Source organism: Sodiomyces alcalophilus, assembly GCF_042370955.1.
Source record: "Sodiomyces alcalophilus JCM 7366 unplaced genomic scaffold ACRALscaffold_7, whole genome shotgun sequence".
Taxonomy (NCBI): Eukaryota; Fungi; Ascomycota; class Sordariomycetes; order Glomerellales; family Plectosphaerellaceae; genus Sodiomyces; species Sodiomyces alcalophilus.
In genome coordinates this window covers 2,439,032-2,462,124 of record NW_027263538.1, presented here as the reverse complement: position 1 = coordinate 2,462,124, position 23,093 = coordinate 2,439,032, and the positions used below count along the sequence as shown (strand labels likewise).

The 23,093-nt window shown below is 53.8% G+C and overlaps 9 protein-coding genes across 9 annotated transcripts; 6 read left to right on the top strand and 3 right to left on the bottom strand.

Annotated features, from left to right (window-relative positions):
* Positions 1–25: 25 nt before the first annotated feature.
* On the bottom strand, positions 26–2,734 carry ACRALDRAFT_2044057 (uncharacterized protein; the record flags this gene model as incomplete). Its single annotated transcript, XM_071021401.1, has 5 exons — positions 26–115; positions 195–1,975; positions 2,028–2,237; positions 2,314–2,600; positions 2,715–2,734. 5 exons carry the CDS (start codon positions 2,732–2,734, stop codon positions 26–28), a joined length of 2,388 nt encoding a protein of 795 aa, XP_070872739.1.
* Positions 2,735–4,812: 2,078 nt separating this feature from the next.
* Positions 4,813–6,333, top strand: ACRALDRAFT_212250 (uncharacterized protein; the record flags this gene model as incomplete). Its single annotated transcript, XM_071023844.1, has 11 exons — positions 4,813–4,966; positions 5,020–5,205; positions 5,285–5,349; positions 5,375–5,407; positions 5,466–5,676; positions 5,708–5,754; positions 5,788–5,832; positions 5,880–5,896; positions 5,983–6,110; positions 6,158–6,275; positions 6,324–6,333. 11 exons carry the CDS (start codon positions 4,813–4,815, stop codon positions 6,331–6,333), a joined length of 1,014 nt encoding a protein of 337 aa, XP_070872738.1.
* Positions 6,334–6,508: 175 nt separating this feature from the next.
* On the bottom strand, positions 6,509–7,521 carry ACRALDRAFT_212251 (uncharacterized protein; the record flags this gene model as incomplete). The annotated part of the gene is made up of 11 exons (XM_071023845.1): positions 6,509–6,529; positions 6,598–6,613; positions 6,651–6,749; positions 6,775–6,798; positions 6,845–6,894; positions 6,959–6,992; positions 7,030–7,069; positions 7,094–7,147; positions 7,222–7,313; positions 7,370–7,423; positions 7,454–7,521. The coding sequence occupies 11 exons, from the start codon at positions 7,519–7,521 to the stop codon at positions 6,509–6,511; spliced, it is 552 nt and encodes a 183-aa protein (XP_070872737.1).
* A 25-nt stretch (positions 7,522–7,546) lies between these two features.
* On the top strand, positions 7,547–10,233 carry ACRALDRAFT_2049213 (uncharacterized protein; the record flags this gene model as incomplete). The annotated part of the gene is made up of 5 exons (XM_071021564.1): positions 7,547–7,705; positions 7,780–7,896; positions 7,934–8,145; positions 8,288–9,279; positions 9,324–10,233. The coding sequence occupies 5 exons, from the start codon at positions 7,547–7,549 to the stop codon at positions 9,515–9,517; spliced, it is 1,674 nt and encodes a 557-aa protein (XP_070872736.1). The 3' UTR covers positions 9,518–10,233.
* On the bottom strand, positions 9,557–10,405 carry ACRALDRAFT_2110395 (uncharacterized protein; the record flags this gene model as incomplete). The annotated part of the gene is made up of 2 exons (XM_071023473.1): positions 9,557–10,109; positions 10,224–10,405. 2 exons carry the CDS (start codon positions 10,403–10,405, stop codon positions 9,557–9,559), a joined length of 735 nt encoding a protein of 244 aa, XP_070872735.1.
* Positions 10,406–11,235: 830 nt separating this feature from the next.
* Positions 11,236–12,028, top strand: ACRALDRAFT_1035572 (uncharacterized protein; the record flags this gene model as incomplete). The annotated part of the gene is made up of 2 exons (XM_071015001.1): positions 11,236–11,826; positions 11,909–12,028. 2 exons carry the CDS (start codon positions 11,236–11,238, stop codon positions 12,026–12,028), a joined length of 711 nt encoding a protein of 236 aa, XP_070872734.1.
* Positions 12,029–13,490: 1,462 nt separating this feature from the next.
* On the top strand, positions 13,491–14,222 carry ACRALDRAFT_2037000 (uncharacterized protein). Its single transcript, XM_071020821.1, has 2 exons — positions 13,491–14,108; positions 14,179–14,222. The coding sequence occupies exon 1, from the start codon at positions 13,758–13,760 to the stop codon at positions 13,923–13,925; it is 168 nt and encodes a 55-aa protein (XP_070872733.1). The 5' UTR covers positions 13,491–13,757; the 3' UTR covers positions 13,926–14,108; positions 14,179–14,222.
* A 3,217-nt stretch (positions 14,223–17,439) lies between these two features.
* Positions 17,440–20,379, top strand: ACRALDRAFT_2044053 (uncharacterized protein; the record flags this gene model as incomplete). The annotated part of the gene is made up of 3 exons (XM_071021400.1): positions 17,440–18,835; positions 18,912–19,584; positions 19,659–20,379. The coding sequence occupies 3 exons, from the start codon at positions 17,440–17,442 to the stop codon at positions 20,377–20,379; spliced, it is 2,790 nt and encodes a 929-aa protein (XP_070872732.1).
* Positions 20,380–22,309: 1,930 nt separating this feature from the next.
* On the top strand, positions 22,310–22,838 carry ACRALDRAFT_1065087 (uncharacterized protein). The gene has a single exon (XM_071017097.1). It carries the CDS (start codon positions 22,445–22,447, stop codon positions 22,739–22,741), a length of 297 nt encoding a protein of 98 aa, XP_070872731.1. The 5' UTR covers positions 22,310–22,444; the 3' UTR covers positions 22,742–22,838.
* The last annotated feature ends 255 nt before the right edge of the window (positions 22,839–23,093 follow it).

Sequence of the window (23,093 nt, the reverse complement as noted above, 5' to 3'; positions counted from 1 at the left end):
CATCCAGCAGGTGGTTTACCAATTTCTATTTGGCAAACCATGGGAACTTCTTCTTGACCTGTTCGGATGGACCTCCAGACATGCTCTCGACCTGGACGCTCCGTTGATAAATCTCCTAACCTCGCCGTTAACAACACAAGTCCATCCACAATTAAAACGAGAAAGAGTTGAGACAAAAAGAGTACCGCACTTACCTCGTCATCTGTCGGTATCCGACAGTCCAAGATGAGCTCCCGAGCTGGTTCGCTCTTAGTCAGATTAGGATACGGTGTGCTCTGACTCTTCATAATCGGCAAAAGGACCTCTCCGAGCACCTCGAACTTTTTCCAGTTGATCCGGTCTCCCTCGGGTCCCACGAACGTCTTGCTTCCCTCCTCGGCAGAGACGAGATCTCTCCGATGCAGGGGCATGTACGGAATCCGAGGCAGCGGCGAGTTCTCCCACGCTAGCCTGTATGCAAAGTGGCTCTTCTGCGTCCCCATCAGGATGCCTAGCTTGGCAAACGCTTTTTTCTTCTCCGACGGCACGAGAGCCCACGTTTGAGCCAGCCGGTGCACGGCCGTCCCGTTGATGCCGGCCAGCACGGCTGCGAGCCCATTGTAATTGTTGAGTCGGCGGAGTTTGGTCGCGATGCCCATGAACTTCTCCAGCATTTGCGCGCGGTGTCTCGGCTTGTCCCGTAGAAGAATCAGGTTGGCCGCCCACTTGGCAATGTGGTTGAAGTGGTTGATCATCCGATTGACGCTCTTCAAGCTCTTGCACTTTGCTCGCTGGTCCATTGGCAGGCTGACGTGGCGCACAAAGTCGCGCACTCGGATCGACGAAAACATGATCCAGTCAATCCGGGTCATTTCCTCGGCAATTTCGTCTTCCGGTATGTCCATAAAAATGTGATATCGTACCTTGTTGATCGGCAGCACGTCGGTAGGTTCCAGCGTCGATGCTACTCGCTCGTACTCCTCATACGAATGATACGCGACGAAGCTGTTGATGTGGTCCATGTGGGAGAAATCCGAGCTTCCGGATGGCCTGAGTACCCCACCCGACCTGTCATCGTCAAGATAGAGACTGCTAATGCCGTTAGATCCTTCCGTTATCAATGGCACAGCATCTTTGGACGGCGGCTGCCCCGTCACGGTGTCGGCCGTGTCGTCCGATCTGGCCCAGCCAGTATCATCATCCTCCGTCACACTACACTCGAGCTGCTCCCGAATTTGCCGCGCCGCGATGCAAAAGATGGGCTCTGTCGACAGGTGCCGGATGAATTCCTCCAGGTTCCGCCTTGTCCCCGGGCGGGCAAAGTCGCCTGGATACGATGACACCCACCTAGCCACGACCTCGATGATCCGGAGTTGGGTGGCCGTTTTTGTCAGGTAATGCACTACTCTATCGTCCCTCACTCGGTCCAGCCTCGCCAAGATGGCCTCGAATAGCTCCGACGGCGCAGCAAACTTGCGATACAGACAGAGGAAAACTTCTTGGAAGTTGTTGTCTGCCCTGGACATCTTGAGGGCCACGAGCCGGTCAACCAGCTCGTCAAAGGTGACGCCGGCCGCCTTGACGGACTTGTCTGAGATCGACTCGTCGTTTCGTTGCAAAATGGGTATGTCCTCCGAATCTCTGTGGGACTCGGCGTCCGACTCGTCCATATCTAGGAAGGAATCGCTTGGCGCGCGGTCCAGCCGTACACCAGGCGTCCGGAGCATGCTCGATACGGAGGGTTGGAACTCATCCGCTGTAGAATCCTGCGCTGACGAGGCTGGCTGGGACGTGTTAAAGCCACCTAACCTGGGGCTCCTGGTCGACGGTCTGTATTGATCTGATGGAGATCCACGCCGCACGGATATTTCGGAGCTCGCGCGGCTGTGCTTGCCGTGTTGGCTAAGCGGTCGGGTTGACGAGGCGTCGGGAGGTTCGAGGTGGGCGGTCGATGCGGCTCGTCGGCGGGCAGCCGCTGGCTCGCCATTCTGAGGATCTAAAGCTCCATTAGCGGCCGTTCGGCATGCCACAGGACTTGCCATACATACCCCTGCGGTTTGCAACAGACGCTCGGATGATCGCATGTAAGCAGGCACGTGCTTTCTCGGTAGAGTCGGATGAAAGGTTATAGGTGGCGACGCAGGCCTTAAAGAATTCGTGGTTGGCCACGAGCTGGGTATCAACTTCTCGGACGCTGTCGGGAGTATCGCACTTGTTGGCGATCAAGACGGCCGGAAGGCCAGATTTGGTCAAAGCAGCTAAGAGAAACCTGCGTGAGCGGAGATTCGAATGCGCAATTGCGAGCCATAAGATGGGAGCAGGCACAGCATTTACCAACGGTCTGGGGGAGTTCTTTCATCGTCTCCACCTTGGTCACATCGTAAAGTATCATAGCACCGTCCACACGAGGTACGATGTGTCCATTGATCTGCTTCGGCCACTGAATCGGGTGGGACGGATTCATGTCAAAATATTCGAGATCGAGCTCCAGCAGGGTCACGCCGAAGGTGGCATTATCGACGGTCAAGCGGACACTCGAAGCGTTCGTGATGGGCGGTCGCGGTAAACCCAACACCCGCTGGATAAAGGATGATTTGCCCACCCCGGTGGCACCGATCAGTCTGTGACCTCAAGAGTCAGCCATGCAGGTTCCAGTGAAAAGCTTCGGCGGGCTGGGGAAGGGGTAGAGGTTGGAGGTTGGAGAGGCGGGTGCAGCGAGTGGGGGAAGAACGCACGCTATATTCAAGGTTTCCATGTCGTCCGAGTTCTGCCGCTGGAGCGAGTACACCGTCAGCTTCGGTTATTTGCCCATCCACCTTCAAACCGGGGGCGGATATAGCAATGGCAAGTCGGCGGGACATACCCAATGTGAGGATTGTCCAATGATAAGGGATTCTCTGCGAAGAGGAGGAGCGGCCCAATGTTGATCATCAGTATCGTCATGCCGCGGTGATAGGTCGTCCTGGGCGTCTAGGTGGAAGTCGACCTCGTCGGAACCGTGGCCAGCGGGATCGTCGAAGCGTCGGAAGAAAGGGTCATCGACGATGGAGATGAAGGAGTCGCGGTAGTTATCGGGAACGTCGGGGTCCAAGTCGGAGCGATCTTGCGGGTTTGGGATGATGCATTCGAGGCCGAACGGGCGGGAGGGTGATGCGGCTGGTGCGGAGCGGTGGGCTGCTTCGCGATGAGCCGGGCGGGAGGAGGAACGCGGGCGGATGCCGGAGGGTTCTGAACTCCTGTGAGTCTGGGGAGCTCCACGGCAGTGAGAAGTCATGACCACAGCGCGAGCGTCGCAGAGGTACGGAAATGAAACAATGAGGATTGAAAGTACAGGAGAAAGCAGCCAGGGCCCGAGAGATGCAAGTTCAAGACGTGACGACCCGAAGCTGGTGGATTGATTCGTCTGATTAAACGCAAGAGCCTCAAGTGCGTGCCAATGCACCGGGTGCCGTAGGCTGGGCAAAAACAACCTTACAACGGGGTGGGTATGTATCGTACCTTAATAATTTCCGTACCTCACTTGCTTCTTCCTTGTCCTGGAGCACTGTGAGAGCCCCTTGCGGCGAGAATCAGGGTGTGGGGTGTCGCTGTCGTCAAGGGTTCCACCTCAGCACGTCCTGTAGCGAGAACCTCAAGGGACGTACTTCGTAGGCTGCTGTTGAGAAATGACGGTGAAGGAACGGTAGCCAGTGCCACTGTCTGCTTCTGCTGTCCGTTCACGAGCCCTAGCAGGAGGTAGGTTGTCGGTGCGATGGGTTTGGCAGTTGACAGTGGACCAGACGAGGTGACCGTGGTATCTCCAAGCCAATGACTCTCAATCAAGTCAGGTGGTCAACGCGTTTTTGACGCATGTGCTGGGTTGTGCGCACCGTGTTCTGGGCCTAGGGACCCGGCCGCTCGAAATTGTCTTGGGGCTAGGGGGCCTAATCAAAGTGTAGCCTGGTGTTCGTTCGATAAAACGGCGTGGCGGGCCGAGCGGGGGCGTTCTAGGGGATGATAGGTCTTTTGTTGACAAGTACGAAAAAAGAAGGCAGATGCTGATGTGCGACGAGTCGTCAATTAATAATGTGAGTAGGAGATCTGGACGACGAAAAATCGAGCATTTGAGGAGAAAGGGAGAACAGGATGGAGGGGAAGGCGTCCCTTGGTATCCTGACGCACGTTCCTCGTACGAAGTACATATACGTACCTACCTGTTAACAATTCGTTTATTTGGAACTCGTAGCCTAAATGTCACCGGGCCAGTAGGAGTACATACCTACGCGGGTTTGGGGGTTTATAGGTCAGAGCCTGATCACTGGTCAGACTGTCGACAGTCTTAGAACATCATGTTGACAGTTGTACCTCTGACCTGGCTCTGGTTAGAGCAAAATCCTCTGTTCAAGCTCTGACCTACAACCACCCCCTCCCGCGTAGGTAGGTAATGGTGCTACGCATTGATATTGAATGGACGTCCAATCGTCGGTTCCTGTCGGGGCGAGACAGCGGAGTACCAAGTACAAAACCGGACTGCCACCTCCTCCCCCAGACGTCTGTTGACCACGTGCAGGAATGTAGGTACGTTGTACTTTGAAATGCGCCTTGTGAAGCGCGAAGTCGCGGCGGAGTAAGGAGCGCTGGTATATATGTATATCTAGCCACTTCTTACCGTACAGGATCGTGGATCACCCATTGGGAGCGAGTCGCTCACTAGGAATCAAGGATGCCCTAGGATTTGTATTGAGACGATGCTTGACGAGTTGCTTGTTGTCGCTGGAAACTGGCGATGTGACCAGACACATGGCGATTGACCAATCAACCATTGGTACAGTACTAGAGGAGTCCAATCAGGAGATGTTTTTCGCAACCGTGCCGCGACCAGAAAACAAGAGGCTCAGTACCAAAGCTCGAGTGAGTTGCCCGTACCATATGTATCTCTCCATCCTTACCAAAGAGGCGGAATATTACTGTGGGCGGACGACCACGGGCCCCGATATAGGGGAGGGCGGTACACGTCAAAGCTACCATCCGGCCGGTAGACGACTTGTTGGAAAAATGCAGAGGCGGATGCCCCCCACGGAATGAGCCAGAAGGTTGAGGACCTAAAACGAGATGTGAAACGACGAAGAGAGAATAAGACTCGGCCGCCAAATCCAACTCATCGCAAAGAACAGCGCAGTGCACCGCCAAAGGACGTCGTGACACGCAACCGAATCGCTGGTCGCCAGGCCATCTGGACCATTTACAGTCTAAAAAGAGAAAAAAAAAACACGGCCCATCTGTCCGTCGTGAAGGCCAGGAGCGATATCTTAGAATCAATGCTTAGGATTCTACCCCATCGACCACACAGCAGCGGCTTGTGTTTTGTTTTCCCGGTCACTGACGGCCCTTGTGCGTGATGATCAGGAGAACTCAGCGCTTCTTCTATACCAACGACACTAGGCTAACAGTCGCAAAGAGGCAGAACGAAATATAACCAGAAAACAACATCAAACAATTCGAGATAGACTGCAACAACGCCCGAGTCCTGGAGGTTCTTCCAGTGCGACTACGATGAAGCCCTGGGCATAGGTGGAGGTGGGATGATGAAAACCAACGCCCACAACTACCGTCTAACAGTCATCGCACACAAGCCAGTGGAGAACAAGTCGATTCCCATGCATCCAGAGTTTGGACATGTTTCGTCGTGTTTCGTTGATCGTTCTCAGCCCCTACTTTGTATCAGAGGAACCACTACACTACAAAATAGCGTCCGAATGGTTCAAGTCATCTGACTACCTACTCCTGAGATGGTTAGTGGGTATTTGGGGTTTTGCTATCTATCCGTAGTTGGCCGGCTCGTTCCGCGACAGCGGCAGGTTGGGAGACGATGATGTAAGCAAAAGCACCGCCAACGAACGGCACGGACTGTGTAACACCAGAAACTTACGTACACTAGGTACACGAGGCTCTAGAGTGTAAATATCGTATTTGACTAGCTGAAGTTCGGCATACGGAGTAAAGAGCGGGATGTATCATCGCGAGAAAGAGCATTTCCACGGATTCTCTCGGCCGGGCTCCCGACACGGAGCCCATCGCCGCGGCGGCGGTTAAGCGGTTGAGCGTTCTGAACGATGCGATTCCCAACGGCCAGCCCCGGTTACGCAGTTTCCGTACAAGCATTTATGGCTTATGAATAGTTGGCCCGTGTTGGTCCCAGACGCGCCACATATCTCACTAACATTGCCTTGGCTGCAGCACTTGATGTGGTATCAAAAGATTGAGATGTTTGCCCTCGAGACAAAGAAGTTGCTCGTAGATGTGCCACCTGAAAAGCAGTTGCAATGATGCAAAGGGAGGTTTAAGAGAAATGTAAGAGACGCAAGACTCGAATGATGTGATGCAAAAGGTATATAACATACAGTACTTCGTACGCTGTACCTATAACGACTGCATGGTCTCATGACGCTGTGAGACTAATAGTAAGGGGCTCACTACCTAACAGATTTGATCGGTAGACTACTCTGGACCTGCTTAGATTGACATTTCTTTGTATAGTGTAGAAATATATCTAGAGCTCCGACTGTTTCGTCTATAGTCTTGTTTAAGGAATTTGTGAAGATATTCTAGCACCGCGATAGCGATCGTTATATGTTGTACGTCGCGGTACTCTTGGCTGTGGAAAAATGGAGGTGATATACCTAGACGGAAACAAGGCATAGTGGGCGACAGTTACACTACAGGATGCAGCGTGCGATGTTCCACAAGGTCCGTAGTCCTTGAAGGGGAGCGGAACGGGAGGTCTCTCACGGCTCACCGACAAACAGATACCATTACAGGTTCTTGATCGAGGCAACTCGCCTACGGAAATCGGCATTGATTTTTTATTCAATCTAAAATTTCTTACCAAACCGGCACTCTAGCCTCCAAGAACGTAACAATGTTACATCCAAGCCGCTGCGGTGCAACAACAACAACCGAGGCGAGGAACGCGGTGCATATGTACAATGTATGTACACACAACGTATTGTTTGTATCTGTCTTTTGGTACCTGGCTACCGACAGATCAACAATGGCTTCGCGAAGCCGGACAAAGCCGGGGAAAGCTTGGGGACGACCTCAAAGAGGCAAGCTACCAATAGTGTAAACACAGCACAAGCGAGGCCGTTAGTTTCATTACGTGGCTTGAAAAGCACGAGGGAAATGCGTACTAAGGATTTTTAGCAGATGGTCGGTGATCCGCCCCTATCGTCCGTCCCGCACCGATTCAGTTGTTCCGTCTACTTGATGGAAACGTCCCCACATCAGGGTCCAGTCCAACCGGGGCCGCAATGAGATTTTCAAATTTGCAAGGAAGTCCAGGAAAGTCTCGCCCTCTGGTGCCATTGTCAAGTGTATGTATGGCGTCCAAAAACAAAGGGCTCCCCATGACCCCATATCGTGCTTTAGCCCAGCGGCGAGAGCATTCTGGCGAGTAATGAGAACCCTACGGCTACTGTGGTTGGAAGAACACAACCCAACGCGCTGGTTCCCGAGGGTCGAAAAGTTGGTGCATGGGGGGTGTGGGGTGTGACCATTTCCCATGGACGATATTCTCCTGTGCTATAATATGGTAGGCCGGTATGGGTGGGTTGGCGGCACGCGAGCATGGTCCCCTGACTTCCAAGAGCCGAATGTGAAAGACATCATTCGGCTTCTCCATGTCCATGACCCCTTTCCCACCACCTGGTATCCACACAGAGACAACTCGAAGCTTAATTCTTTCCAAGTTGGTTGGCGCTTTCTGTTCTATCCTTGCTTCTTCTTCTAAGACATGCCTTTTCAAGACGTCCCCTCCCCCAGATTCTGAGACCTCTTCCCCTCGCCATGGCATGCCCTGTCCCCCGGGCTCATACCACCAAGTTACCCCATCTACAAGCGTCGTCTGGTTCTTCATATGATCCGCCCTTCTCCACGTTTGTTTCTGCTCCTCAACTCGAAGGCCTTTGAATTCTAGGAGTCCACCGAGATCCACTCCATCTTACACATCGTACGAGTGCTTCATGACCCGGTCGAGATTCCAGACGACACATCGTCTTGTTATGCCTGGTTGGGAAATATACGCCGCCTTCTCTCGGGCTTGCTTGCTGTAATTCGATTACGTTCGAGCGCGGACAACATCCACATAGAGAAAGACAACCTAGTCTGGCTTGTCTTCGCATGCATTCGGTAGCAGATCGTCTACTCTAACGGGTTCCGATCGACCAAACTACGCCCTACATCGCCGAGACCCGATCAAAATTTCTCGCCAGATTTCTTCTATTTTCACCCTGGCCGCTTTAAAACGCAGTTAAGGTTCTGCTCACAACAGTATACCCATAGTCAGAATAACCTCCTTACCCATGCTATACCACGTGGGGTACCGGCATGACCAGCATGCCATGCCCAAGTCTCCCGCCAGAGCCGTTACGTGGCCCAAGCAACGCCCACGTCACAGCAGCAAATCCATGCCTGTAGACCCAGACGACCTGTCCCGACGACTACATGTCGTCCTTGCCGAGCAGAATGCGCGGGCCGAGCAGAAGAGGGCACGAGCCAAAATTTCGAGGAGGGCGACTGCCCCGGCCGTGACCGAGACCTCGGCCAGTGGCGCTCGCAGAGACGAGAGCGAGAGGGATGTTTCAGGACAACGATTCAATCGACCTTCTCGCTCGACCAGATTTGACCACGACGCCGAAAACAAACACGATAGGCCGCCACACTACGTCCCGCAGGTGGCAGCTTCGCAGTTCGCGACAACCACCACCGCCGACAACATGGCGGGCCAGCGTGTCGTCCACAAGCTGTCCCAGAAAGCCCTCAAATTCCACGTCGGAGGTTCCCACGCCGCGGTGTCGGCGGCTGCTGACCAGAGAGCCACGCCGTCTGACCTGAACAAAGCGTTGCGGAAGGCGCAGAGCCAGCGCGACAAGGTGTACAAGCGAAACCAGTTCCAGAATGACCGCATCCTCGAGGCTGCAGCAACGGCGGATGAGGAGCGCGAGGACCGGAATAAAGAACGCGCGAGGTTTGGGTTGGAGGCTCGTTTACCCTCGGGGCGCCGTTCCGAAGACGCGGCCAAAAGAGCCAGCACCGGTGGCGACCCGGTAGAAGGCCGTCATTCCCAGGAAACCGTCGATTCGGACTTTGTACCGCTTCATGAGATCAACGCGCATCGAGTAGACTGGTCCCAGAGCGACGAGCCCGGCCAGGGGAAGGCCAAATCCAAACTCCGAAGGCCCGACTCCATCTGGACGCTGCGGGGCCGCTTGGGGAGCCTGACGAAACATGGCCGCGAAGACAAGGCCGCGTCGCAGACACGGCGTGACAGTTTGGGGCTTACCGAAACGCCTGTCAAGTCACCCAAGGTCGGCTTCTTCGCCCGCTGGAGGCCCAGTCATTGAGACGCACATTGTCGGCCATCCCGCCTTTTTTCTTTTTCGGTCGAACGCCACCCGTCAATTCCTGTATCGTTTTTGCGAAGCGCACATGCAGATTCTGCCTGAATTCCCCACCCGGCGATTCTTTCTTCTCATTTGTTTTGTTTGGTCAACAACAGTAAGAAAGTGATTTCGGCGGATATTCGTCACTCATCACTTTCTCATTTGCGACTCTCTTCTTCCAAGAGCCGCTTGATCAGGTCCGCATCTCGTTGAGCCACCTGATTGCGCAACACAGAGTCGGCCTCCTCGCCCTGCGTACCCTGGGAGATGAGGTGGACTATAAGTTCGGAGAACTCCCTCACCCCCTCCCCGGCATCGCCCTCGGCCTTTCGCGCCTTCCTTAATGCCTCCTTCCCTTTCCGAATCCCGACATCGTGGTTCCACTGCGTGTGTTTTGGGTTGTTGGCGGCGGCTGCCTTGGCCAAGATGGCCTCCTTGAGCGTGCTCGGTTGTGCCTCGGGTGGCGGCTCTGTGGCGGCGTTGATGGCGAGCAGTTGTTGGGGTAGATTTGGGTATCGGCGGAAGAGGTAACGCAGTTGCTCTGAGTCATCGAGGACACTGAATGGGTTGTTCGGTTGGTTGGAAGAAGACGACGCGCCTTCAGTCACGGCAGCAGGTACAGGGGGAGGTCCGGGGTCCGATGGTTTCGACTCGGGTTCGGGATCTGGCGGGTGATTCTCGCGGTGGATCTTATTACAGGGAACAGAGCAACTGGAGAATGACGGGGAAGATTAGATGACGGGTCTTGACGGTAGCATGGCATGGTATGAGATTCGACAGATTTAATGATAATGCGAGACGCAGAATACGCCACTCTGAACTTACAATGGCAATGCGCATCGTGGGCACTTGTATTTCCCTGGGTTCGTGTTGCAGATGCCGCAGAGCCTAGCTTGCGGAGGTGCATTTCGCGGCTGCTCGCAGTGTTCTTCTCCGCTCGCCTTATTCACCGGCGCGTCCGTAATTTCGTCTTTTTTACCGGACCCGTCAACGATTCCAGCACTCATTATAGTATTCGCTGTTCCTGAAGCCATGCTGACATCCTGTTCAGTAGCATTGGCTGGTGGGCCTGTTGCTGGAATAGTAGACGTCGTTTCGTTGTCGGGGACAGCCAATTCTCTCTGAGACACCGACATGCTTCCAGTTTCTCGGGATAAGAAGGTGTCAGATCGGATTGAAGGTACGCATGGCCGGAGAGAAATGGAATGCTCGTCGAATAGTGCAGAAAAAAGTCGGAGCTCTTTCCTCGTAGAAATTCGTCAAAGCAATCGTTGGAGCCTCGCACAGTATGAACACACCACACACTGTCCATATGTGACCGTTAAAGTGGCACCCCACCAGCTGTCCAATGAAACGGTCGGCGAATCGGATTTACTACGGCACATGAGTCCGACTGTTGCGTCATCCCGAGGGCCAATGAGTGGATTGGTAATGCATGCGATTTAGAAATACAAAGTACAAAGTACAAGACCAACTGTCGGCTCCAAACTCGAATCAATCTTCAACATCTAAAGTGCAAACTATCGCCACATTAAAGTCCTTATACATCGTCACCTTTGCGTGAGATATCAGTAACGAAACACCGTATTCGAACTATTCATCGGGGTATCGGTGCGTACCGTTTGAATCTATAATCATGTCTTCTTCCACACCCTGCCGTCTAGTCGGCTCGCTGGCAAGGTCGGCTCGGCCACGTCCGTCGACGAGGGCGCAAGCTCTTCTATGCCCATCCAACGTCCGCCGCCACTTTTCAACGAACAAGAAACCCCTCAGCGCCGCGGGCACACCACGCCCAAGCCTTAGCCAGCGTATCAGCCCGTTCGCCCACCCGCACAAGATGCAATCCCGCAGCATCTTTATCCAGACCGAGTCCACGCCCAACCCGGATGCGCTCAAGTTCCTCCCGAACCACCGTGTGCTTCCCGAAGGCATCTCGACCCCCTTCATCGAATACCTCTCCCCGCGCGACACCATTGCCCCGCCGTACAAGTCGAATCTCGCCTCGCAGCTGATGGCCGTCGACGGCGTCACCGCCGTCTTCTACGGCGCCGACTTCATCACCATCACCAAAGCCGCCGACGTCCAGTGGGCCCATGTGCGCCCGGAAATCTTCTCTCTCATCACCGAGGCAATCTCGTCGGGGCAGCCGATTGTCAACGTGGTTGAGCGTAAGGAGGGCGACGAGTCGGGACCGCCCGAGGAGGTGGACAGCTTGGCGTATGACGAGAACGACAGCGAGGTGGTGGGCATGATCAAGGAGCTTCTGGAGACGAGGATACGACCCGCGATTCAGGAGGACGGCGGCGACATTGAGTTCCGCGGGTTTGAGAACGGCATAGTCATGCTCAAGTTGCGCGGGGCCTGCCGCACTTGCGACTCGAGCACCGTCACCCTGAAGACGGGAATTGAGGGCATGCTGAAGCATTATGTGAGTTGTCTTTGTTTTATCCCTTCTCTCTCCCCCGTCCTAGACGAGAAGTATGGCCTTCATATATTAACCGATTTTGCAGATTGAGGAAGTTGAGGGTGTCCACCAGGTCACTGACCCCGAAGAGGAGATTGCCATTGCGGAATTTGCCAAGTTCGAAGAAAAGCTCAAGGCGCAGAAGCGCGAGGCTAATAGCGCATAAAATCACCAATTCTAGAGAGATAAAGTAAACAGAGTACGGCCGTTCGCCTTGCGGAAGGCAAAGGTCGGCAGTTGTGTTGGATGTGGTGTACGAATACGCAGCGGGCAAACCGAAAGGGTTGGAAAAGTAATTGGAAATTCTTCACTGGCGGACTGGGTTCCCCGGCACGCGGCCATGAACGGCTATTCGTACATGGCGATCACTGCACTGGTGAGGGGAAGGAGGGGTCTAGAACAAGTCGCCACATCCAACCCCAAAATCATATGCCATTCACCAAACGAGAAATCCGAGCGTTTTAGTCACTCCATCCCGTTGTACTAGCAGATTAGGGTAGGATTTTTGGTGTTGGCTAGGGTCACATCGGCTAGGTAGTCAATCTTCAACAATAGCAGGCTACTGACCAAAAGATCGTCGCCGTGCAGCCTTCCTGTTACTCGATTCAAACGGCCATATCTACCCTCACCGGTTGGATGGTTTAATTAGTCTCGGTACCGGTCACAATCATCACAGTGAGAACCTCAAAATAGAGCCCCGACATCAACGTCAGACCATAAGCTCCCATATTCCCTACCAAGCCATTTACGTAACTAGGGGGCACTGGTTCTAAAACGAACTGTGCCCAGTCTTAAGTTCCTTGGCTTCCTATGTACTTCGTACGTACGAGGTAGTAAAAATAAGGATAGACAGGCCACTTTTTGGCCTGTGACGAGGAGAAGATGGATGCATGCAGTTTACCATGGTTCACTTCCGGGTTCCCCTCGCTTGATGCCGGCTGGGCTCGGGAATGACAACACATTGTCATCCTGTCAGTTCGTGTTTTCTAGTCGAACCGGTTACATAGTTACATATCAATACCGTCCAATAACCCGGACGGGCCCTAGCTCTAGACATCCCACGCCAACTGAAAATCCGGGGTAGTAACCCCTGGCTGGCTTGTCGGCCGGCATTAGTGTAGCCTGGCAGGTTCGGGACTGGGGTTTAGGAGGTGTCATGATTGCGCCATCTCGTCATTCGCCTCCTACTCGGCCCCTTTGTCTATTCGAGAGCGCTGCTGGCTCGGTCCCGACCGGCGATGAGGAACGACGGCGGGTAGACACGCACTGAAGTGGGGGTATGGGCACGGTGCGTCTGGGCGACTTCACCAAGCCTTCCACCTGGGCTCGCTGCTGGATGGTTGCGTTGCGAAATGAGATCAGAGAACCCACGAAAACGGGTGGCTTACGCTGATAATGTCAGCGACATGAAGGGGCCGATGCGCGTGACATGTTCATGTTGTACACGGATTGGAGCCCCACGGACAGGACTGTCGACTGAACCATCACCGAAAACTCAGAACCATCCCGAGACAGCCTGAACTTGTCGTGCGTCCATGCTCTGGATATTAGCTACGGCATAGTTGACATGGGAAAGTAAAGAAAGCAACAGAGGATCATGACAGTGTGGTAGCTACCTAACTGGTGCGGTGAAGACTAGTATCCGTATTTTTGGGAGATTTAGCGCAGGCGTCAACTTTGGACAGGCTGGGGCCATGTCCAACGACCCAACTATCTCTAGTCGACCCCAGTCTTCTGCAGTGCAACAGCAAACATCTCCGGGCAATATGTTGACATGCGTGGTTCGCGCAAACACTTATGGCCATAATCATGACGTGATAACATTGAAATAAAGGCAGCCGCGAAGCTCACAGGACCAAGTCCTTTCTGTCCGTTCAACGAACAGTGGCCGGCGCATGTCGCTGAGAAAGCATAAGTGGGCTGGTCCCTGGAAATTGGGGTCGCTGGAAGGGGTCCCAAAACTAGGCGAAGCGAAACATGTCCTAGCAGACTCCCTGGGGGGGTTCAGTTCAGAGGTATTCGACCAGTTTCAAGCCACAGACGCCGAGTACGTTGCAGTGTAGTGTCATTATCCCGTACTCCGTACAGGAGACCACCTGCCTGACACAACGGTCGATCTGTGGGGCCCCAAAGGTATCGGAAAGCGAGCTGTTTGGTGGTATCTTGGGGGACTCTGCATGGATATTGTCGTTGGGACAGCTTCATTACTTTCCGTTACTCATTACGAAGACCCCATGGAAGAGGGACTACGTACACCGAGTTAAACAGAAGCTAACGAAAAGGGAAGCACGGGGGGTGGAATGAGTTGCAACTCGCCTTTCCCAGGTGCCTGGACGCCTGTTGACAATCATGTCTAGCGCCTCCGTCTCCCTGGACTAGGGCGGAAAAGAACCAGGTGTCAACGATGAAACGACGTGCGATGGGAAAGACAGAAGAACAAAGAACGGCAAAGGTCGACGACCTCGAGGGTATACGAACTCCTTATGTCAGCCCACGATGGTGGTGTCGGTGTGTCGAACCGTCGAAAAAGCTTAACAAAGCCGGTGGTGGGGAACCGAGTGGAGCAAGTGCGGGGTGAAGGATGGAGAAAATGTACCCTTCTGATTGGAGACATGGCGTACTTCTTCCCCAGTCCGTGATCCGTACATTTCCGCTAACAGTGAACCTACTGTCGGTGCGGTGCATAGGGGGAAATTTGGGGCGGACTATTATTGAAGGCATGCATTGCCAACGATGCCAGGAAATACTTTGTCCAGGCAACGAGGGAACCAGCGACTACAAATACCGACTCGAGACTATTATCCTCAAAGACGACCGATGCACCTATATATATGGGGTATTTACATATGATCAGCTTGGGTGAAAATCCAGAGACGCGTCGATGTACAGATACCGCAGAAACAAAAAAAGCGGAGATGCCTAACGTTTTCTAAGGAGACGCGGCCAGGGTCATGCCACTTATGCAGGTGCTCTCCCAACCCCTATTTCACGAAGACGGAGCTTAGCAAGTCCCGCCACCGTCTTCTCCAAAGTCGAGAGAAGAGGGTGACCTATAATTCTACTTCGTACCTCCTTTTCCGGTGACCGGTGAGACAATGTAAAATCTCCGTCCTGTGCCGTACCATTTGCCTGCCTGTCCCCTCGCAACTTATAGCAGCGACGCATGGAGGGAAACTTGACCGGCGTTAATGTTAATTAGACCTCCATAGTAGATATGTCGTGTGCGGGGCCGCGGACGTTGCAAATGCAGTCTTTCGCATTTGTACGTTGTACCTCACGAGCGGAGAGAAAGCATCCATCGTCAATCTTCCCCATCGTCGTTTGGACACTTGTGATTCGTTCATTGCGTCTGAGGGACAGGTCCTATCCCATATCCTGGCCCGGAAGGTTTCTCTAATCAACGTCTCGTCGTAACTCAAAATCAGTCTGTTTTCTCAGGGCAACTGAACTAGGAACGGTAGCTCTTGTAGCTCAGTCGCAACTTGCGCTCATGGTGTCTCGTCTCTCTTTTAGAATTGGCCAGGGCGTTCGTTCCTTCGGCGAGGGTACAGTCTAAAATAATACTCCTACACTGTGCCGTGGGACATCTTTAGCTGTCTTGCAGATGCATTACTTGTGGCGGAGAGGCGCAATTAGAGCTGTGCTTGGCTATCCTCAAAGCCCACCGCGCGTCCTTTTCTTGGTCTTCTATTTTTTCCCTATTTTTTTTTTTTCCTTTTTTTTTCCTTTTTTAAAAAGTTGGGAGTCCCTGAATTCAACAATACTTCAACTATTTTCCCCTTCCTCTGGTAAACTTGTCCCAAGTGTGGATGGCGAAAATGGCTAATGGGTGGATGGATGAAGTGATCTTGATAATCGCCACCGTAACGCCAACGGCGGACTGGACTCCCCGGTCTCCGGCTCGAACGGCCAGGCTGTAATTACGAAGCATGTATCCACGCATCCACCACCCCAGAGTACCTACCTTACCTTAGCTAGAGAATAAAGTACCGCACCGTGCTTTAGTCTAGCGGCACGAGGACACCAGCCACCACCTCTCTCTTGCCGCACACGGATCGAACAAGCTCAGCACTGTCGGCTTTTCCCCTCCGCATCGCTACCTGGCCTACTTCCTTCACCTGCGCGCCCTATCTTACCCACCTCCTACTCTACCCAGTTGCCTTCCCAAGACAACTGAGTATTTCCATCTTTTTTTCATTTTCTACTCGGCCCATCTGCATAACCTGAACTGTTTATACCATTCAGTTCCCATCATCCTCCCCTCCTCTCCGCTCCTCTCCTCTTCCACCCTCCCCACTCCTCTCTCCAAACCACGATCGATACTCTCTCGAACAATCCGAGGCGATACGCAAGCCCGAAACCGACCAGGCCGACTCGTTGTCATCTCCATCATCCTCGGTCACTTCGTTGTCGCATAACTCCGTCCATTCGGTCACATCCGCCTTGGGATGCGCGCCTAGACCCCTTTTCACTACCGTCGCACCTGCAAATCGTACATACAACGGTCCTCCGCATCGCACCATACCACCATATCAACGCAAGACACCGATATTCGAATACAGGCGGATTGGAAAGGGGCAAATGCGCAGTCGTTGCGCGATACGCCCTGTGATACAGAATTCTACGTCCATCTTTTCTTCTTTGGGTCATTTTTAGGTTTGGACAAAGTGGTTCGGACGGATCTTGGCAATATCGCTGCCTTGCTCGCGTCTTAATACTCTTTCAATTCTCATCAACTTTTTTTTTATCTTTCCTTTCCTTTCTTGCCACCGTCCGCCGCCTTAGCTGGGCTTAGGTTCCCTAGTCGAGAAAACATCGCACTCGTCTTAATCTGGACGGCTCTCCCCCTCTTCTCCTGCTGTTGCAGCCGAACAAACCGGAACCTGGAACGACTACGTCTCGAATACCCGTTTTCTCCGCTGCGTACCGACGTCCTGACGCCCCATCTTCAACTGGTATGTATGTGCTTCCTTGCCGCCGCCTAGTTTTCTATTCCATTATGCGTCCTGTCGAGGAGTTTGCGAAGCGAATCTGGTAGCCGACTCGGGTTGCTTTTGTGGCCCAGCCGTGAGGATTGCCATCTTTGCCACCTTGGGCCCTTCAGTACCGTGTCACTCTTTGCATTACCTACGGCTCGCAACCCAGGCCCAGCACTACAACGTCCTGCAAGCCAAGGCAAGTAGGGCAGGACTACATATACGGCGGTTCGCGGCCCTCTGCAATGTATGGGACGCTTTGAGGGAACGGCAGCCTGTCAGGTGATTCTAACAGCAACATGGCGGGCTTCCCCACGGCTACCGGTTCCGGTTCCTACTCGTACTATCTAGTCATGCTCGAGTCGCACTGCTAACAGGTTGCCTAGTGGTTACCCCGCGCATCGCGGATAGATTTTCTGCGGATTGGCTCTTGTCACATCTACTGCCTCACGTGGTTTCGCAACTCCTTCCCTACCCCTCGTCGGCCGTCGCCACTGCCCGCCAAACAGTCTTCGACAACGGTCCCCGAGACGGCCTGCCGATTGCGTCAACTTGATAAGGACTTGTTGTAAAGTGATTTACATTCACCAGACCTGCCACAATGAGTTCCAATTCCAACACAACGAAGCCCGGTGGCCCGTCGTCAAAACCGGGCCAAGGGACAATTCCGGCAGTGGCTCCCAATAATCAAGCCATCCTTCTAGATAAGCTCAACCGACGATCGACTCCCGACTCGGAAGCCATGGCTAGTTCAGAGGACGAGGGCGACCAGAACCGCCAGGAGCAGCCGCCTCAGGCCGCATCGCAGCCACAGAAGCCTGTTCGTCGAGCTTCATGGCTGAACGACACCAGTCAGCCGTTTGCCCGTCCGCGAAAGGACTCCTTTGCCAGCAGCCCCATGTCCCCGACAGCCTCGCACCCGACTACTCCTTCGGGAGATCCTGGCACGGCCACCTGGACTTCACACACTCAGTCGTCTAGCATTCTGAATCGCGGGCCCGCCCCGCCTCCTTTAACCTGGGGGACGGGTATCTGGAATTCAGACCGGAAGGACCCACCGTCGCGCCTAACCGAAGTGCTCCCTTCCCCTACTTCGACATTGCCTTCCGGCTCAGCCGCAGGCGGCGCCTTCTTCAACTCGGACTCGGGCTTCGGGCAGATGTCACCGGCACCAAGAGAATCCGGGCCTAACTCGCAGATACCCTTCGCCATCCCGCTCCATCCTACACCCAAGACGTACCGCTCGCAATCGTACTCGGTAGGTCAGCTGGATCCCGATTCGAACCTGCCGGCCATGGCCAATTCCGCCGCCCTCGGCCGTGGTCGCGGTCCTCCTCACTCGGGGCTACAACACCGGCCCTCACGTCCGAGCATGCTTAGCGAGATGTCCAACGATGGAGCGTTGCTTGGAAAGGTCAAGGAAGTCGAGGACGACGACGATGAGAGTGCATCGGAATCCATGCAAGGCTCGCTGCACCAGAGCGCCGAGGCGAAGACCATCGAAATGCTTGCCCGTGAAAACGCCATGCTTCGGCAGCAGCAGCAGTATCAGAACGCCAGGCTTCGGCCCAGAGCCTCCACAGGAGCTGCCTATACCATGGGGAACGGCTATGGCCTCCGAGACTCGGTTCCAGAAGAATCCGATTATGCCGTGGACGAGCTGGACGAAGCCGGCGAGAGTGCCGAGTTGGCCACCAAACGGGCCTTGAACCGACGGATGAGCGAGCTCGGCGCGGGATATTCACGCCCACCCTACGAGAACCGGAAGCTAGAGAATGTGAAGAAGGCCTTTTGGCACAGCTCGCTGGGGTTCGGTGGCCCCGATGGACAGCAGAGCCGGCGGCATTCGTTCGCCGACGTGCCGACTCGCCAGGGGTCCATCAGCTCTGCCACCGATGGCATTACACAGCTCGACACCACGACCACGCCAGCTGCGCCTGCGCCTGAATTCGGGACGGGATACGCCGAGAGCCCGAATTACCCTGCTCCCAATACTGGTAAGCGTCCGAGAGAGAGGATGTCACCGGATGATTGATGCCGTGTGGATCGTGATACTGATATGCCGATTGATAGCCTCTTACTTCACCACCGGCGGTGGTCTAGTGTCTCCAGCACAAGGCCTGTCATTCAATAACCCATTTGCCACGCCTTACAACCTTCATGCCTCCGCGCTCTATGGAAACCGGCCTCCCTCACCCCATCGAAACGTATACGCCATGTCGCAGCCTCGGCATAACCAGCTCCTTCATATTGTCTTGTTCAAGTGTGCTCGAGCAGACGTCTTCTACATTCAGGAAGGCACAGGGCTGACGGTAAAGCCGGGTGACTTGGTCATCGTGGAGGCTGACCGCGGCACGGACCTGGGCACCGTGATGCGTGACAATGTCGATTGGCAGACGGCCAAGGAGCTCAAGGAGCACTATGCGGAGGAGCACTACAAGTGGCTCATGATGTACTCGCAAAACGCCGCCGCCGCCCAAGAAGGTACCGGGGCTGGTCTTATGGCGTCCGCCAATGGGCTCCATGGCAGTGCCATAGGCGGCATGGGTCCTTCAAACCAGCATCACATGCAGGAGCCCAACGCTGGGGAGCTGAAGCCGAAGCTCATCAAGCGCCTGGCGCAGAGCCACGAAATCCTTGCGCTCCGAGACAAGGAGGGCAACGAGGCCAAGGCGAAGCGAGTGTGCATGCAGAAGGTGAAAGAGCACGGCTTGAACATGGAAATTCTGGATGCCGAGTTTCAAATGTGGGTTGTTTTCATGATCGCTCCAAATCTCATGAATAATCCATCGATCGCATACTGATGGCATTGACATTTAGGGATTGGAAGAAGCTCACATTTTATTACTTTGCCGATTCGTATATCAACTTCAACTCGCTCGTCACCGACTTGTTCAAGATTTACAAGACGAGGATCTGGATGTCGGCTATCAACCCGGCGTCCTTTGCGAGCCCTACTCTCGGCATCCAGGCTCCAAGCGGTGTCGGACCTGGCGCCGTTGGCATACAGCGAGGCACGCACAACCCCGAGCGACGACAGAATCTCCAACAACAGCAACAGCCGCAGCAACAACAACAGCATCACCAACAACAGCAGCATCAGCAGCAGCCACAACAACACCAACAGCAGCAAAGCCAGCAACAGCAGCCAGGTCAACAGCAGCAGGGCCAACAGCACGGCGGTTTCGGCGGCTCGGGTCCCTCTGCTCGCGGCGGGCATTCCAACCTTTTCAGCCCTCCGGTCGGTGGAGAGAAGCAGTTCCCCGGTGCCAACTATGGCCCGGCTGGCTACCCGTTTCCTCACATGGCGCCAACGAACCCCGCAGCCCGACCCGGTCACATGCCGTTTGCTCCTGGTGCCATGCCGCCTGCTGACGGCTATGGCGGCTTCCCATCCGGTAGCGATTACCAGGCGAAATTCGGCCGATTCCAGACGCCCCCGCAAAGCACCGGACCATCCCACGAACCCGGTGTCTCCGCGATGAATTCCGCGGGCGATTGGATCGGCGGCTTCCAAAGCCTATCCTTGAATTCACGTTGAAAATATTCGATAATCTTCTTTCGTTCCCTTGACTGGGTCCTCTTTTTCTTTCATTATTTCGACGCTTTTGTACCTTTGGTACCAGACCTCTAGACTGTTGGCTTCCGGACGACACAGCTACGACAAATCACGATCGACTGAAGCAGATCAGGCCTTGTTAACGATACCTCGGCTGGTCTTTCTTTCTTTTTTCTTTTCTTTTTTTCCGTTTCCCTTTGGTCTTTCCTTTGCTTCAGAGGCGTTGGACGGCTAACTCGCTGGGGGAGAACCCCACGAATTCACGTGGGACCAATCTAGAGGGCAGACTCGAGATGGCGCACTTACACGAACTCCTACATACACTTTCGCTTACAGCTTTGCTTTGGTGTTTCTTTTTTTTTTTTTTTTACAGATCTTTCTTCTTCCCCCGGTCTCATTTTGATCCCCCTGGGACGGATGGACATTACTCAAGACTTGTTTTGTTTGCTACATTACCCAGGGATGGACAGGCCGATGCCAATAGACAGAGAGATTTGATTTTTGCACGAATGGGGTGTCAATTTGGTGTCACCAAAATGGAAAGAACAGAGCGGGAACTTGGGTACGACTTGTCCAATGTGTACGAGGAGGACTTTCCATGACTTAATTCTCAAGGGCGGGCTCTTAATCCGAGGCGTGATAGTTCGTTTACAGGGGGCCGGCGGTAAGAGGGCGAAGAGACAGTAGGTAGACAGAGAAGATGGTAAATTTGCAAGGCAACCCGAGTTTATGACTTATGATCACCATGTCCGATTGCTTGAAAGGTTGAACTTGAACTGATTCTCAAAGATTAAGGAGAGGGTAACCAAGTTCTTGGAACAAGGGAAGGAGCAAGGCGAAGCTGTACAGGGTGAGAAGCATGATGTCGAATTATGATGTTTGTTTCCCGAATTGTTCTTGGAGGAGTACTCTTGTCCTGAAAGAGGGTTACGTGACCAACACCAACCGGGCTACCTTGGTACCTGAATCGACACCGGCCTCGAATCCTCGGCGCCTCAAGAGTCAGCTCGAATCAGGCAGAAGGAACACTCGCCCTCTGAGTTCACGATTGTGTGCATGTGACATCAGAATGTATTCGTATTGATCTTTCGGGGTGGAGGTTGTATGGCTTTGTGGCGGTGATCTGAAACAGCTGGGTGGGTTGTGCCTTCCCTCTTCCACGTCCCCTATTCCGGTGCACTTTACATGACGATACGGACAAGTAGGCATGTACTTCGTACGCACCCCCTCAGTTGAACTTCAACATCGACATATACCGTTTGGCCATTACTTCGTACGACTTCTCGTGTCCATCATCCTGCTATATCAGCCTTAGAAGAATATCCTGCAACAACAAGAGGCACGGCCTCCACGCATAGGTAGTTGGAAGAAGCCGTCTGCAGGTATGAGCCATCTTGTCCCAGAATGACAACATTCGCGCCTGGTTCTCGCAAACACTGAACAGCACAGTGTAGTTTCTGGGCAAGTGATCTTTCGTGCATTCGCGTGAAGAACGACGGCGCAAATCACCAAGAAGAGCCTTGAAGATGACCCGCCAGAAGAACGGAGAGTCCAATGGGAATAGCCGGCCAGAGGGATCACAGCAGAAGAACGGAGAGTCATCTGCAAAGCGATCGTGGTCCGACGAGAGTGACACTTCGGAGAAGCCAAGAAAACGACCTACGAATAACAAGGAGCCGACAGACCCCAAGCAGAATAGCAAGCAAATGCTGGACGTCGAGGACAAGATCAACCAGGAGATGGCGGATATGGAAAAATCAATAGAGGAATACAAAAGAAGAAAGTAAGTCCTTCGCGTCATCCTCGCCCTCGTCGTGCCGAGCCTTACCTTCGGCGTAGGGGAAAATTCGTCGAAGAGCTCGTGCGGCCCTGGACGGATGCGCGTACCCAAGCCCCGGAATCACAAGGAATGGAAAGTCAGGGTCGCAACGACTCCAGGGCCATTATCCAGCAAGCTTGCTCTCAAACCCTGGAGAAATGTGACCGATTGCTCCGAATTTACGACGGCTTTAACAAGAGCGTCGGTAGCGAGAAGCTTGACGCGGACATGGAAGAGCTCTGGCAGAAGGATGTTGAGCACATGGCGCATCTGCTCGAGCGAGCCTTATCCGTTGGACAAGATCTCGTCGGCAAGCTGATGATCCCAGGGTTCCAAATGCGGTACGCGGCGCCGGGTACTGGCAACGACAAGGAGATGGATGAGATGGCTGCCAAGTTGTTCAACGAGGATATTGGCGTCGAGGAGACCTGGGGAGACGCAGCGAGAGATCAAGTGTTGCAATGGTCCAGCTTCCTGACCGGTGATCAGCTTGATGCCCACTTAGCTACGCTTCCGCAACTGTAGCTTCTAGTCATTCGAGCCATTCGGATGCATGACCTGTATTCTTAGAGGGTGATTAGGGCGATAGTAAGATTATTGCAGACCATCCAGTCGACGATTGTCGTCCACTTGCCTTACCAAATGATACGACCACGGCAATCGTGTGACCATGGAGAGAGACGATGTACTACGTAATAGGCCACTCACCTTGAGCCTGAAGACCCACTTATACAGCCAACCAGATTTCGCCTGGGGCAAGTCCTATGATACTAACCAGATTCGGAATAGCCCGTCGCTTATCCCACAAACTGGAACTGCCACAATTTTCCCTCTTCGAACTTTCTGTGAAACTTCCCAACAGACCTCAACGACAAAC

Excerpts from the sequence above, each read along its gene's own strand:
- ACRALDRAFT_2037000 (XM_071020821.1), top strand. The coding sequence starts at position 13,758 with ATGTCGCTGAGAAAGCATAAGTGGGCTGGTCCCTGGAAATTGGGGTCG.
- ACRALDRAFT_1065087 (XM_071017097.1), top strand. The coding sequence starts at position 22,445 with ATGGAAGAGCTCTGGCAGAAGGATGTTGAGCACATGGCGCATCTGCTC.